Source organism: Carassius gibelio, chromosome B3 (genome assembly GCF_023724105.1).
Source record: "Carassius gibelio isolate Cgi1373 ecotype wild population from Czech Republic chromosome B3, carGib1.2-hapl.c, whole genome shotgun sequence".
NCBI classification, from domain to species: Eukaryota; Metazoa; Chordata; class Actinopteri; order Cypriniformes; family Cyprinidae; genus Carassius; species Carassius gibelio.
Window position 1 is genome coordinate 29875156 of NC_068398.1, and position 16118 is coordinate 29891273.

General features: G+C 38.2%; 2 protein-coding genes across 2 annotated transcripts in view; one reads left to right on the top strand and one right to left on the bottom strand.

Moving 5' to 3' along the window:
- baiap2l1b (BAR/IMD domain containing adaptor protein 2 like 1b) overlaps positions 1-10884 on the top strand; it is a 55318-nt gene extending 44434 nt beyond the window's left edge. Inside the window, exons 11-14 of the mRNA XM_052549932.1 lie at positions 3567-3626; positions 5057-5225; positions 9162-9205; positions 10098-10884. Coding sequence (XP_052405892.1) covers positions 3567-3626; positions 5057-5225; positions 9162-9205; positions 10098-10170 — 346 coding nt within the window. The 3' untranslated portion in view covers positions 10171-10884. The remainder of the gene's footprint in view (positions 1-3566; positions 3627-5056; positions 5226-9161; positions 9206-10097) is intronic.
- A 622-nt stretch (positions 10885-11506) lies between these two features.
- LOC127951855 (brain protein I3) lies at positions 11507-16056 on the bottom strand. The gene is made up of 3 exons (XM_052549933.1): positions 15580-16056; positions 13774-13879; positions 11507-12779 (listed from the first exon to the last, which is right to left on the bottom strand). The coding sequence occupies exons 1-3, from the start codon at positions 15713-15715 to the stop codon at positions 12647-12649; spliced, it is 375 nt and encodes a 124-aa protein (XP_052405893.1). The 5' UTR covers positions 15716-16056; the 3' UTR covers positions 11507-12646.
- Positions 16057-16118: the final 62 nt, after the last annotated feature.

Genomic DNA, 16118 nt, shown 5'->3' on the forward strand with positions numbered 1-16118 from the left:
GCACTTAATAGACAGAGCAGTAGTTCGCTGAAAAGCTACACAATATCACGTTCATAATCGCAGATGTCTTTGTGAATTAATTAATTTTTTTTGTTCATATATTCTTTTAACCAATGAACATTTTTATCAGAACCACTTTGTTTATTTTGTTTCATTTTCTAATTTATTTATTTTTTCTTTTAGAATCGTGAGAGAATCGTGATCTCCAATTTATAGGCCTATATATTCTATATACTCTGTTTTCCATTATTTTTCTGGATTCCATTTTAATGGTTTCATTAAATTCGAATAATCAGAAACATTTCTAATTGATTATATATTAATATATATGATGTTTGATTTGAATAGATTCTGGTGAATATTGTTAAATATTTCGGTTTAATTTTTATTAGTGGTAGTATTACTATCATTACATGTAAGTAATAAATTTCTGTCACAGTTTCTTTAAGTTAAACGGAACTTTTATTTTGATAGGTTAACGTTAAAGACTTTTAGGTTTTTGTTTATATGATATGATGATAGTGATTTGTTTTTTGTTTTCAGAAGAAAATTGTCATGAAGTGACTCTCAGGGCAGCTCTAAAGATTATCATGAGTTAATTTTCTCATAGATTGAGGCGGCAGAGTCTGAAAACACCACAAGCGTCACATGCTTCTGTATTTGTTTAGTAAACGAAACCACGCATTTGCAGCATTCATTCAAACGGAGACTTGCACAACATGGAGGACTTGTATTTAAATAGTATTATGCAGCATAATATCCACAGACACTACTAGTCTGTATCGTGTTTTGATTTAACTGTACTGAGCTGCTTGTCATTCCACGTTACACAGTAAATTCCATTTTTATGACTGTATTTCGTGACTCCCTTCACGTATTTCATATAAAGGAGATCACCGGGCCCTAATTATTGTCCGATAACTGGGGAACTTTGCATATTCAGTTGATAGAATTAGTCTTTAAAGGAATAATTCCCCCAAAAATTTACATTGTCATTTTCCCACACTTTGCATTCTTGGGTAATCTGTAGTTTGACTCACTGTAGTTGTTTATGTGTTGGTGGTGTTCTGCTTTAAAAACAGCATCCAACTTGTCTGAACCCTATAGGGAATGATAAATGTAGTCAGACTTGTCACCAAGCAGCCCATTAATATGTGCCAAATTACAACCGAGCACCATTTGCTAAACGAGGCATTTTAAAACACTACGACGACCTGTTCAGACAGACTGAGTGCTTCTATTTAAAGAGAACTTTAGCCTGATTGACGGTTGCTATTAAAAATACATTTGCAAGGTCAATTAAAATGTCCTCTCATGTTCTTGAATGCCAAGCAGGAAATGAGCTTAAAATCACTGGTGAAACTTTCCAGCCTGTGTCTACAGATCACTATCACTCTACCGCGGCTCCTCTGTTCTGTTGATTTAAAGTACATTGAAAAGCACAAAGACAAATATTAACATTTCTTCACATGGAGCATGAATACGAGGGCAGTAGTGAAGGGATTTGGCCTGAGATTTGCAGTGTGTGTCTACACCGAAAACAATATGAAAGGTTTGCTCTGCTGTCCTAGAAGAGAGTGATTTTAACATGGTCATCATTTCAGGAATGTAAATACATAAACTTAAAGCTAACAGATGTTGACTAAAAGCCACAAAACCGCACTTTTGATTTCATGAGGTCTTCAAAGCCTCACCGCTACAGCCATTGACGCATTGCTTTTGTAGTAAATACACCACATTCAACCATAAACTGTCCAGAGATTAACTGACAGACTTGAAATGCTGCTCCTGCTGTGAATGACGTTCCCTTGATCTTGTATAATCTGTAGGTTATTTAGCCTGTTTTTTTTTCAGATGTGCTATTGAAGGATGGTATTTAGTGTCTAACTAATGGTTAAAGAGTCGGACTCGTAATCTAAAGGTTGCAAGTTCAAGTCTCAGGCCGGCAGGAATTGTGGGTGGGGGAAGTGAATGTACAGCGCTCTCTCCACCTTCAACACCACTTAGGTGCCCTTGAGCAAGGCACTGAACCCCCAACTGCTCCCCGGGGGCTGTAGCATAAATGGCTGCCCACTGCTCCGGGTGCGTGTTCACAGTGTGTGTTCACAGTGTGTGTGTGTGTGTTCACTGCTCTGTGTGTGTGCACTTTGGATGGGATAAATGCAGAGCATGAATTCTGAGTATGGGTCACCATACTTGGCTATATATCACGTCACTTTCACTTTTTTTTTCACTATAGTCAATGGTTAAATATTAGGGGAAAAAAACTACTTTTAAAGACATCAGTAGCGGGTCAGTGATACTGGCCTTTGAATAAGATGCCATTTAAACAAATATTAAAAATACATCGTCTTTGACGTTTCTACATTAATTTGAAGATTAAATGTGAAAATATTGCAACATGAAAAGTGTATTTAAAAATGCTTTATGTTAATTGCAATTAATCACAATTAATTTCAGAAAAAATGTGATTAATTAGTAAAAACTATATATATATATATATATATGTGTGTGTGTGTGTATATGTATATGTGTGTATATATATGTATGTGTGTGTGTATATATATGTGTGTGTGTGTGTGTGTGTGTATGTATGTATATATATATATATATATATATATATATATATATATGTATATGTGTGTGTGCGTGTTTGTATATATATATATATGTGTGTATATATATATGTGTGTATATATATATATATATATATATGTGTGTGTATATATGTATATATATATATATATATATGTATGTGTGTGTGCGTGTATGTATGTATGTATGCATGCATGTATGTATGTATGTATGTATATATATATATATAACAATTTTGCCTTACTTTTTGGCTATGCAAACATCAGCAACTGCACCAAATTGCATTCAGAATCTTTGCTCAATTTGGGCATCTAAATATTTTTTTTTTTTTTTTTACTCTTTGTTTTGAGCTCCATATTCACCAATGTCATACTATGTAAACCATACAAGCCTGATGTATGAACTTTGATACATACGCAACCTATTACATATTTGATAAATGTCAGACTTTACAGGGTTATCATGGTCCAGTCTCTGCTGGTACACTTGATCAGAGAGTAGTGCCGCCACATTCAGAGTCTACATAAAACTCCATGCAAGATGTTATTTGTCTTTCCCCGTGCCTTTCAGGGGTGGAGGCGGTTGTAGAAACTGAGTTTCCCATCAGTATTCACCTTCCCTTGGATTACAAGAACATAAAGTCCTGAGAAAAACGGCCACACCAAGACAAACACTGCCATTGTGCATGAAGTAAAGACGGGCCATCCTGTGTGCTTTTGATGTCATCGGTCACCTCACACCACTGCACGTTCAGATGACGGCCTTCTGCTCGGATTTAATTTCTAAGAATGCAATGCAACTCTCCGTGTTCAGATGGCTTTCAAAATGCTTCTCGCAGTGTTTTATGTCCCACAATCCCAGACTGTGTTCAGTAAACACTGAGCAGACATTATAAGAGCCATTTATCCAGCGCCAGATAAAAGCATCCGCTCTAACTGACTTGTGTTGTCTGTCTGTGTGTGTTTTTACAGGCGGGGCTGGTTTCCATCATCCTACTGTCGTGTATACACAGAGCTAGCGGTAAATAACAGGTAATCAGATACCACACACACACACACACACGAACACTGTTCTTTGTTGTCCTGATTAGCCCTGATACTGATCACTGTGCCTCTGAAGAGAAGGAAACATAAGCTTTACAGCAGTCAAGCCCTATTTTAAGACTATTACATCCTTTATCTCAAAAACCTTTTCAGATATTAGTTTTTTTGTATTGCTTAGGTCAAATAAGTTTGACTGTGTGTCATTTAGGATCGCCAGAAGCGGTTGTTTTCAAGCAGTTTTCCTGAACACACCCTACAACTTCTATTGGTTGGGCAAACCGTTAGTCCAGCCCCAAACTCACACTATTGGTCGAGTCAGTGCAATGTTGCGGGCTTAAACAACGATGTTTACATCTAGCATCACAGTGTTACAGTTTTTAGGGAAATCATAATTGATAAAATGACACTTCAGCTTTAATGGTTGATTGATTAAATGATATATATTGAGAGCTGCAGATTTTGCACACTCTTTGCATAGAGTGAAACAAATGGTCTTTAGCCAGACTGACGCAGGCATGTTTCGTGAGACTTCTAATCCCTTGTGCTCTTTCCCACTGGTATTATGCAAAGTGTGTGAGGGTCAGATCATGCACCTACCTCTGCTAATGTTTGCTTGAAGAGCACAAGACTTAATGCTTTCTGATGTCATATGAAATCCTATCCTCTTGGACCCCGAGTGGTTCCTGTAATGCCTGATCAAAAAGCCTTTTGTGTTGCAGCTAACAGGGAGAGCACCAAATGCAGTTTGCTGATTATGCATGCTTTCTTACATGGTGTGCTAGCTCTTTGATTAACTTTGTACCATGTGTAGCTTCCAGATATGGACAAGTCATGGAAATAAATGAAATGGATAAGCCATCTAAATTTCTAGACAATATAAATTCAATAAAATGAAAAGAAAAAACAGTCTGCCATAGTGTAAAGATAGTTATGCTAAAATGCATTTGGAATACATTTCATGCTTAGTATTAAAGTCTGCTTACTCCGCTAAATTGGAACATCTTATTTTGTAGTTAATGCACTTATAGTACTTAATAGTGCAGAAGTAGTGCTTACACCCAACTAAAGATATATTGACATATATTTAATTGTGCTTAAGTGGAACTATTATAAGTAAACTATAATATAATATTTTGCATTTAAAGACTGATATTATTCAGACATCATACAGTCCTCATCAATAGTGACATTAAAACATTTTAGGCTTAATATTAAGAAATGTGTATTGTGATCAAGTAGTACCCCAAATAAAGTTTAATTTTATATATATGGATATGGAAGAACCTTGAACATCCATGGAACCTTTCAAATGACTAAATTGAACTATGTGTTCCATTTTAGTTGGTTAGTAAACATGTTAAAATGCAATCTAAAGAAAAGGTTTCTTCTGCTGATTGACAAGAAAAAATTTGTTGTAGTATTGCTGGAAATCCTCCGATGCGCAGTAAGAGCGTGGCCAACCTCATGCAGAAGGACCCCGAGGACGACATGATGGTTTTGCCTCCAGCGGACTACAACGATTCGCCCGTCAGGAGAAACTCCACCAAGAGTCTGATACAGACATACACCTCCTCATATGAAAACCCGGTCAGTCTTCTTCATCTTCCTCCTCATCTACAGCTGTCACCTACCTGAACGCTGCTTGCGTTGCCTTCTCTTCATGCTGGGCTCCTACAGTCAGATTATGGTTGATTTGTGTTTGACTGTCACCTCACAGGCGATAAAATAGGCCACGAATGTCCCATTTACACTCATTGAACTGTACTATAGAGGTGTAAATAGTCTTCCAGAACACCACAGCAAATGGTTAGCAACACCTTGACATCACAGTGGTAATTTTTCCATTGGCAAGCATCACTGTAAGAAAGAGTAAGTCTATTTAAGCTCTAAATGCTATTTGGCATAAGTTGGGTTGTATTTATTGAATTTAGTTTAGGAGTAATAGAAGCCCATGTGAAGTTCTCTCAGGTATAGGTGTGTGTGTGTGTGTGTGTGTGTGTCAGTGTCAGAGTGTCTAGGCCGTGTCATGACGTGCATGCAGTTGCAGTCCTCACGTCGGGGTGGATCAAAGGATCAGGATCACTTTAAAGAGGATTGCCGGTGGAGCAATGCTAAATCCAAACTGCTCTCTCAAAAGAGTGTCACCTCAGTGACAGCAAAAACAAATAAACAAAAGCTACCCTTTAAAGCCCACCACATCTCACTGGGTTTGCTTTTTGCCCAAAATAAAAACTGTGAAAAAGTATTCACTTTAGTGTACGCTCTATTCCACATCATGAGACTTGGTTACAGATCATATTCTAAACTGTAACAGGAGTGGGAGTTAAAATGCTATGAGTAATGTAATTCCCATATTTTTGCTCCAAATGATATCCCAAATGTGTAGATTACATAAGAATGTAGTAACGTCTACATGGTGGTTATGCAATATATACATCAATAATTAAAGTAATAAATTAATAAATGAAACAGACTTTAAATGCTGCAAAACCAGCTTCACATTATGAAACACTTGAAGTGTTAATTCTTAAAAACCGAAGATCCACAATAGCATGATAAAATTACTGGACACATGTTGTGGTTAAACAGCTGATGCATACACACCCAGAGACCTGAGATGTGTGACTAGTACTAAAGCATAATTACTTAAATATATATTATTATCATTATTACCATAATAAGGTAAAAATAGTCCATGAGACATCAAAGAACACAAAAATAATGACTTTATTCAACTATTTCTTCTCTTGCACATGCGTGTGTTGCTGCTGATGCAGGAGGCGGACATTCTGACTTAGATCACACCTGCACTGTGCCTTGTTTACAAGAACAGGAATGCACTTGTTATACATAAAACAGTCTTTGTATAAATGTTGAATAAAGTCATTACTTTAGTTTTTGCTTTTTTGCGCACAAAGTATTCTTGTAGCTTCATAAAATTAAGATTGAACCACTGATGTCTATTTTAATGCTGTTCCTACTACCTTTCTGGACCTTGAACGTGTCAGTTGCATTGGTGTCTATGGAGGGTCAGAGAGCTTGAAATGCATCAAAAGAGATCTTAATTTGTATTCTGAAGATGAACGAATTTGTTTCACTAATATTTCAACACCTCGGGTATGTGTGTACTCAATCTGGCAACCCCTGTATGTAGCCTGAGTAGGAGGGGGCAAGAGGAACGATTCCTCCAATATTTTGAATTTGGACTGAAGTTCCATTTCAACCACTAGCTGTCAACATTACATGCTGCACCTTTAACCTCACTAGGGGGTGGAAATAGAGTGCAACAATCGTATGTGAACGTCAGAGATGTTTACTGTATGGTATTTTATAACATGACATTGGATCCAAAACATCGTAGCCAGTTTTATTTGCATGCATGCAAACACATGTGGCAGAACTGTGGGTAGTGACACATGCATGTAAATGACAGGATTTTGCTTATTCCCAGAACTGTTGGACTGTCAGCGATTTCACAGAGCAGCGTGTTACGCAAGTCAGGCAACGACATAAGGTCACGGCCCGCATCTAATGTATTATACTCATGCTAATTTTAGTGGTAGGGCTAGTCTGATGAGGCACATGATCTCATACCAGGTGCACCTTTTAAATTGATGAGGTCTATTGCCTCTGAAAGAGCCACCTGCATTCGTAGTGCTATTTGTTTGGAGGGTGCCCTGATTTGTGATGTTTGTGGGCTGCGGGTGTCAATGGCCAGGCTGTGAAACTGGATACTCCTCTCTCTGGATGCGGTGAAATATTAATCGCTCCTCCACCGAGCCCCTGCTTCCCGTCACACACACACATCCGGGCCACGGCTCCACCTTTCCGATGGAATTCCACACGGACTTCAACCTGAGACCTGCCCCGCAAATCCACCCCTTCACTGACCCCGTCGGAAGCGAGAGCTCACCCCCTGATATCATGCACACAATAGAAGTACAGGAGCCAGATCTGTAGGTGTGAAGCCCTGTTGTTCGGCACCTGTGCTCCCTGCCGAGGGTTGGCTCATCGCTGCGGCCAACGAGGGACTCGTGCCATGCACTTTCTCAAGCCAAGCTCCGGGGGAAATGCGGACACTCTCATATTAGATGTCAAGCGGGAAAGGAGATTGTCCTGTTCAAGAGAAGCGGAGGCTGTGTTTTTCCACCGACCGTATGTTGTATCGGTTTAGGGTGGGGGAGGACGGGTCTTGAACGCTCACAGGTGAAGGCATGGTGTCAAAAATGCTCCCTACCTTGTTTTCTGTTTGCATGAAGAGAGAAAAAGAAAACGGCAGAATCTGATACAGGACTGACAGTAGATGTGAATCTCAGAAGAATGCAAATAGTGACACTATGCATGAAAGAGCTCGTGACATCACAAAAAACATCCAAACACGCTGACTAGTCTTGCTGTTATGTTATACGTGACGGATAAGATCGATATTTAGGTTGGGAAAATTGGCATTCAGGCCACATTAAATGGCAGGTCTAACCAGATAGCGATGATATACGGCCATGTCGATGTCACGGACAAGCTCTTGCTGGTGTCTGGAGTGAACATGCACAGCTGGACGACAGCAGTGGACCATCATGATGCCAGATGCCCAGGAACTGAATCAAGAGGCGTCTCTTTCCTGTGTACATCTACTGCAGCACACAGCTGCCCTCTAGTGGACAGAAGTACAGCTGTTACTGTTGCTCATAATTAAAGTTATGATTTCAGCAATCACTAAACTTCATATTGCTCCATTTGTGCTACACACATGGGCAATACCTTGAACTGTGTGGCTTGTTAGAGACTATTTTCAACTGGGCAACAAAACATCCTTGAACCTTTTCATTAGATCACAGCCTTAGTGATTTTGTAATCGCACCAAGCCATATCACGATTTGGGTTTTATTCCCGACTAATCATGTAGCCCTGGACTGAAGTCATATCTTGAGGACAGCATATCATAAAGACTTGAGTCAGGAAACACAGCGGTGCGTTTTAATATCTGCTTTTAAATTTGCATGCGTGACGTATGCGTGCATGTGCATGACAGTGACTGAGATATGAACAGATAAGCGTAATCAGCCCATGTCTGCGTTTATATCATATCATGCAGCATGAGGTTAACTCGACTGGCGTTTCTAGCAGGACTAGATTCCAGAGCGTCAGCGAGTCGACTCTTCCGTGTGATCCACATCAGACCCATGTGACTGCTGGATGTAGGAACGTGTATGGAATACCTACATGAAACCATCATTCCAGCTTCATTCTTCTTCTGAGCATTATTACATCTGTGCAAAATTGGATTAATTATCTAAATAAGCTTTTTTTTCTGAAAAACTAAAAACATATATTCCACTTGCTGCTACATTAGGGTCAAATAACAACAAGAGGGAGTATAATACTATTTGCTTGTTGTTGTTGCACTCTTTTAGGGTCTAGTAAACAAGTATATAAGCTGTGCAGTGTTGTTTTATTTTAGGCTTTTAGCCACTGAACTTCCTGCTGTCTGCTCTGTAGATGTGACCTGCTCTTTGTTTCCTGTAGGTGGTGCCTCAGTCAAACGGGCTGCCAAAGCATCCGCTCCTAGGGTGAGTGTTAATGGATCAGATTTGTAAAGTTTTTTTTAAACAAGTCTTTTATGCTCATGGAGGCTTCATTTATTTGAACAAAAATACAGAAAAAAGGGTAATGATGTGAAATATTTTTACTGTTTAAAATAATGGATTTCTGTTTTAAGATCCTTTAAAGTGTCATTTATTTCTGTGATGTAAAGCCGAATTTTCAGCATCATTGATCCAGTCTTCAGTGTCACATGATCCTTCAGAAATCACTGGTGTTTTCTATATTGATAATAAATCAACATATTAGAAGGATCATGTTGCACTGAAGACTGGAGTAATGATACTGAAAATTCAGCTTGTATCACAGAAATTTATTATATTTTAAAATAGAACAAAGGCTTGGATTAAAAGATATATTGCTGCCCATAAGTCCATATTGCTGGAGAAGTAAGGTTAAGGATGGTGATGGTTTTATACAAAAATTCAAGATTTCTGGAGAAGTTCATGAAGACATCTGCATGGTTTTAGAGATTTTTGTTGTACTAGGTCCTAGATTCTTTGTATTAGGCAGGTGGACAGACAACAAAATAAGAGACAAACATAAAAGATCGGGTCCAAACTAGTTTAATGATTGACAGACAGATAATTATCTGAAGCTGGAAGACAGAGGAGGCCCTCTCCTTTCAGGAATGGATCTCAGATTGTCTGCATTTGAAAAAAAAAAAAAATAGGGTTAGTTTGTCGGTCAGTCCTGTGTCAATATAGGTTTAGTCTGTTCATAAAAAATATTCCAAACACCTAACCTATTTAGAAATATAACCGTTCTTAAGTAAAATAGAAATTCTGATGAGTTTATTTATTTGATTTGATTGTATTTTGTTTAAATAGCAGCTAGAGTAACAGTGTGTTGTGTCTTTAGGGGAGGGAACCCATTCGCTACTGTCAAACTCCGGCCCACAGTCACCAATGACAGATCAGCACCCATCATCTGATCAACACCGAGGATGCTGGGATTACTCACACACACACACCACATACTGTTCAACCACTATTTATGTCAAGTCCCTTTTAAACCTCTCTCTCTCTCTCTATGTATTAATGTATACACACTCACACACACATGCATATAGAGAGAGAGGGAATCAGTGTATATGCATTTAGTTGTAATGATCCATAGTCAGATGCTTAACTTTCAGAGTATCATTCTGTAAATATATGAGAAGATGGGTGTGATCTTAAGTTTTTTAAATCATTGTCGAGATCTTTCCTAACACGTTCACTAGATGGGAACCTGCATAAGCAGAAAGGTCCTGATGATAGTGATGTGAACCGAAACACTGATGAGAAATTCCACTTACTGTTGATGCTGTCTGACCCTCAGGCTGGTAACTCGTGTAAGCCGTGTTCATGTAAGCACGTTTACCAGGGTTAGCTGACCTCCAGGGCCACAGGCGAGACAGAAGCCCTTTTAGCTCATTTTGTCTTTTAGATCATTGATGCTTTTAGAACGAGGGAGCTTTGCTTTTAGCAGCGTAGTTTTAACACTGAATAATGATCCATTGTCGGTCAGTGGATAGTGATTGATTTATCTTCTGCTTGGGGGAACTATTCATTTGGCTTTGATTGTATCAATGCACTTTTCTGTTGATGTTGGCCTGAGATCTTGTAGATCACTGCTGTATGAAAATAAAAATATTTTATTTCTATATGTGTGCGTTTGTTCAACTATTAGAGTAACATTGCAACTCCAGAAGAAACTATGAATGATTTACGTTAGAATATTGTGAACGAGTATGAATAAAGTTATTCTTATTCATTCATGTTTATGTAAATCATTAAGAAATCAGGAAACTTATACTATTTAACAGCAATGTATTAAAAGTTTCACAGAAATGAAATTAATGCACTATGAAACTTTTTTTTTTCTTAATATTTTTTACCAAATTCTTTTTTTCATTGAATGGTTTTATTAAATGTTCATAATCAAAAACACCTAAATCGATTTTATAAAAAACTTTTATTTATAACTTTTTATTATACTATTATGTGGCTTACTATTCACAGACATTAGTCCATATTACATTTTGATTTAAGTGTACTGAACTTCTTTTGATTTATTCATCCAAAATGTAGAAAATTCCCTGACATTCTGCATTATACAGCAAGTTCATTTTTGATGCTTTTATTCTACATATTGGGAATCATAGGGCCTTGTTTTCTACTGGTTCCTGGAGGAACTGTTCACTCAAAAATAAAAATGCACACTCCTTTTAGGAACCAAGTTGTTTTGAATGCATAATCCATTTGAATAATTACAAACACGTTCAATAGAATATGAATGAAGAACAGAGTTTATTTGAAATCGTAACATAAATGTTTACCGTCACTTTTGATCAACTGAAAATTAAAATAAATTCACACTAGATAAGATCAGATAAGTTTGAAGAGGAAGTTCAAAATATGCTAATGCACTGACGTTTCTAGAACATCCCGTATAAGCAAACGACACAAATTCTACAAGTTTTGCTCTTTATTTACAATCTTATTAAATGTAGAAAACTGATCCTAACAGCGCGTCTAGTGTATGGCATGAGCACATCATGAAAGAAATCACACCAGGTGTGTGCGAGACTGATTGTCGCTCACTGAAAGAAACACTATTCTATTGTCAAAGAGTTTATTACATTGCCTAGATGCCAACTTCCCTTGTTTATTGCAGGTTTTTAGTTTAACCTGGAGATGGCTGAGGTCCAGCATATTTACCCTAAGATGCTTTCAGAAAACCCAGCACATATAACCTCAATCGATGGAAACATGGACCCCAAAATAATCGAGAAAGAATGTGGTTTAGAACAGAATCCATAAATCCAAAATATACAAATAACACCGTTTGTTTTTAAATCGAGCACAACAAATGAATACAGAAGATGCATTTTGATCTGAACTGAGAGGTGACTGATTAGGGAGCATGTTATAGACGACAACAAAAAACAGAAACATCAGTGATGCTTACCCCCAGACGTGAGGGAAGTGAAAATACATGAGTGAGGCGAATCGAATGTTTCAAAGTGAGTCGGCGTTAGTCCAGAGTCGTGTGGGGGATTTCCCCTCAGTGAGTCCCGGCCCGGATCAGTTCATGATTTCTCTGCCATCATAAAGGCACTAGTGATTAGACGACTGGAGACTGGCTTTAAGATCTTATATAAAGAACAACAACTACAACAAAAATGGCAAATAGTGCTTGCGAGGCATGTAAAAAATAAAACCACGGCCAGCTCGTCACATGCACCCTCTTAAAGTAATCAAAGAGTTTGTGGCTGGTTACTATTGTGATCTGTCATATATCGCAGTTACGTAAGCGACGTTTGGCACTGATGTGCGGTTGATTAGGAATAAACTATGCTGATGCTTAAAACTGATTTTTTTTTTTTCAACAAAATAAAAGACATGGATGGGGTTTTGGTCCCTCTAGCCGAAAGTGGCTCCACAGTTTGGACATCTCCTCTGACGCAGGGCCAGGCAGAAGAGGATTCCCAGAGGAAAGAAGAATATGGCACACAAGATTCCCAGACAGGTGAAGTCATCCTCCAGCACGCCGACCCTGAAGAGAACAACACCAGAGTCCCGTCATTCATTCCTGGAGCACGGACACATTTGTCATCCACTGAAAACGCCACACGACCAAAACGTTCAAGTGAATGCAATGCTTTAATCACTCGTGCTTGCTCAGACCTCATGTTTACAAGTCAGTAAAAGCCTCAATGAAATATAAAGCAATCATGTCTCTCCATCAAACGGCTTTGATTCATGTAGGTTACTAATAATGATGTCTTTGTTAACTTTTGGCATTATGAAATTTTCAAGGGACAGAAATCTCTGAGGTTTGATTAAACAAATCCTTGTGTTTCAAGGAGGCAAAAGCCAACACAGGTTTGGAAGGTGAACTATCCCTAAACTACCATGGGTTATGATATAAGTATCTTCAATCATGAAATACATGAAAAGTACATTAATGTGAGATTTAAAAATAATAATACAAATCTAGATCTTTAGGTAAGGGAACAACTATTATCTGTAGGTAAGGGAACAACAATCCCTGTTTGTTTGGTGGTCACGCTCACTAAACTGGACTGATCCGGTCGGTACATGAGCCAAAGTTCAGCATGAAATCAGCATGTCATGAGTGGCTCTCTGTGAATCACATGAGCAAACAGGAAGTGACTCTGGATTAACACAGACCAGAGTCCAACGTAAAGCCTCAGTCCTGAGGCTAAAACACATGCTCTTACTGAACGGTTCTAACATAAACACCGTGAAAACTCTGAAGTCACATTCACAATTGAGGAAGAATGCCCCATCTTGCATCTAGACATCACATGACTCAAGTTGCATGAGTTTTATGCAGTCACAGGGGAACAGGATGACAACAGGGCGGATACAGAAACCACTGAGTTCAGTAGAACTACGTCGGGTTTATTTCTGTCCTGTACTTCACAGATGAACATTACACAGCTCGGCTGCTGAACACCAACAGCTTCAGTAACCTGTGTTTAGAGGGGGAACTCTTACAGCCGCTGGGGTGTGTTGTGGCTCACCTGCAGGCGGGACATCCCCCCACCACCACCACAGAGGGCTGGACGATGGTGTAGGTGTTGGTGTAGGCCGGCTGGGCGGCTACGGCGACAGGCGCTGCTGGGAAACCTGCGGGACACAGTTCACATCTGTTTAACACCCCACATCTCCCGCTTTATCAGCTGCGACTCGCTGGGATGAGCACAGTGAGGTTTTAGGAGCTGAATTTGAAAGGATACAACCCTTTTAACTCTACTGAATGTGCACTTGTACTCTAATCTTAAAAGTGGATATTTATTTGTGGATAAAATACTATTAATGACATAGAAATGCACTTAAGTGTCCTTAAAGAGAGACACATAAATGACTGTTTAGTAACACACTTAAGTAAGCTTTTAAAAGGTGCGCTTGGTTATAATGTCAAATCAGTACATTTTATTAATCATCGTGTTTTTATCATGTTTATTATGTCGTTGGATGTGTTGACTAACATCCTAAAGTACATTTTAAAAAGTGTTTGATTAACCCTTTAACTGTTGTTAATTACTTTATATAACAGGAAGTTGATTTCGGCTTACTGCATTTAGTAGACATTTAAACTATAATTCATTCTCTTTCAATTGTAGATAGCATGCAATTAAAGTGTAGTCTTTTTAAAAAGTATTTGAACGTGTACTTCTTTTTCATGAGGGTATAAAACCAGGGAGGCTGTCAGTGATTAGTTAATAACTAACTGAGCCAACCAAACTGTGTACAGTACGTGACTGCTTTCACTGTGTTTGTGCTCTATTAGAATAACTACATATACAAACTTTAGTTCTTACCGTGGTACTAAATGAGGATCTTATTCATATACCATGACACTACATATGTGAGAACATCCTATTATTATGACTTATGAAACATGTTGCATAAGAAGCTTAGACTAGTTTTAGAAGTTAGTCATCTGATCTGTTTTTTGTTTGTTTTGTTTTGTTTTTAGGACTGGTCATAACTAAATTAATTTGAGAATGAAAATGAGCTGATCGGACTAGCTCTTTTCAGAGAATCACGAAGCAGACTGATTCATGAATCGTGATTTATGAATCAGCCAGACCAATAACTGAATTAATCTGATTCACGCACTGATTTATGAATTTATGTACTGCGAGTTTTTAAATTCACCAAGATAAGTTTGAAGAGGAATAATCTGATAATTATTGTATAATTTTTTTTTTTTGCTTTTATTGTTGGTGGTGGTTTTATTTTTTTTTTTCATTTTATATATTTTAATATTTACTTATGTTTATTAGGGAAGATGATACTCAAATCAGTGGTGTATTTTACAAAAAAAAAAAAAAAACTTCCAGTAAATGAGTTACCATATTTTTGTTTTATTTTATTGTTTTTAAATATATAGCTACAGTTAGTAGTTGAGTTTTTAATATATATAAATTCATAATTATCAATTATTGGATTGCTATTCTTTGTAAAATGTGTTATTAAGTCTACCTATTGAAAGAATTGTAATATATTAGTTAATGGTGATTGTAACATTTCGAAATTAATCAAATAAGTAATATATATATATATATAATTATTATTATTATTATTATTATTATTATGAAATTGCAAGGCTAGTTCAGGTTTTAAAATGTCAACTTTATAAACTAGTTTACCCAAATGTTTCTTCCTCAGACGTTCTATAAGAGTAATTCAAGGAAGCAGAATCTGAACCAGTATCGTTGTATTATTTGTCATCACTAATAATAATAAGAACATCACACATACGTTATTGAGTTATAGCTGGTGATTGGTGATTAATACAGTGTGTTGTGTGGTTCTCTTGCCTTGATACGGCGGCGGAGCCTGTGGCTGGAAGCCGGCGGCGGGTGCAGCAGCGGCGGGGATCGAGCCGTAGTCGTACGCGGCCGGGACTGCGTTGTACGCTGGAGGTCTGTCCTGGAGAAGAGGTTTAGCGTCCATGTTCGGTCCGAGGCGTCCTGTCCACTTCACCAAACTAACATGAAATCTTCTCGAGCTGCTTTAACGTGGATGCTCACAGGACTAACACAAACAAAAACCAAAACAAAGATCGGATGAAAGTTCCTCCGCCCTCCCCATGCGACTTCAACCCGCTCTTACGGCGTCTGTGTGAGGGACAGGGATGTTATTATATCGGTCAGATGTCCTAAAGATGCGCCATGGCGAACTTTTCTTGATTTCTCTCGTCTGTGAGAGAAACCTTGATGACTTAACGACGGAAACTCCTTCTCAAACTCGACGCGACGCTTTTTCCTGCTCGCTGCACTGTCACAAGACTCGAATCACGTGATCAAGCGGGACGCGGTGGGAGGGAGGGGGGGGGGGGCATCTTAAAGCGACACAC

Excerpts from the sequence above, each read along its gene's own strand:
- LOC127951855 (XM_052549933.1), bottom strand. The coding sequence starts at position 15,715 with ATGGACGCTAAACCTCTTCTCCAGGACAGACCTCCAGCGTACAACGCA. Across the intron at positions 13,880-15,579 it reads GGCTCCGCCGCCGTATCAAG|GTTTCCCAGCAGCGCCTGTC; the intron begins GCAAGAGAACCA and ends TGTGTCCCGCAG. Across the intron at positions 12,780-13,773 it reads GGGGGATGTCCCGCCTGCAG|GGTCGGCGTGCTGGAGGATG; the intron begins GTGAGCCACAAC and ends TGTTCTCTTCAG.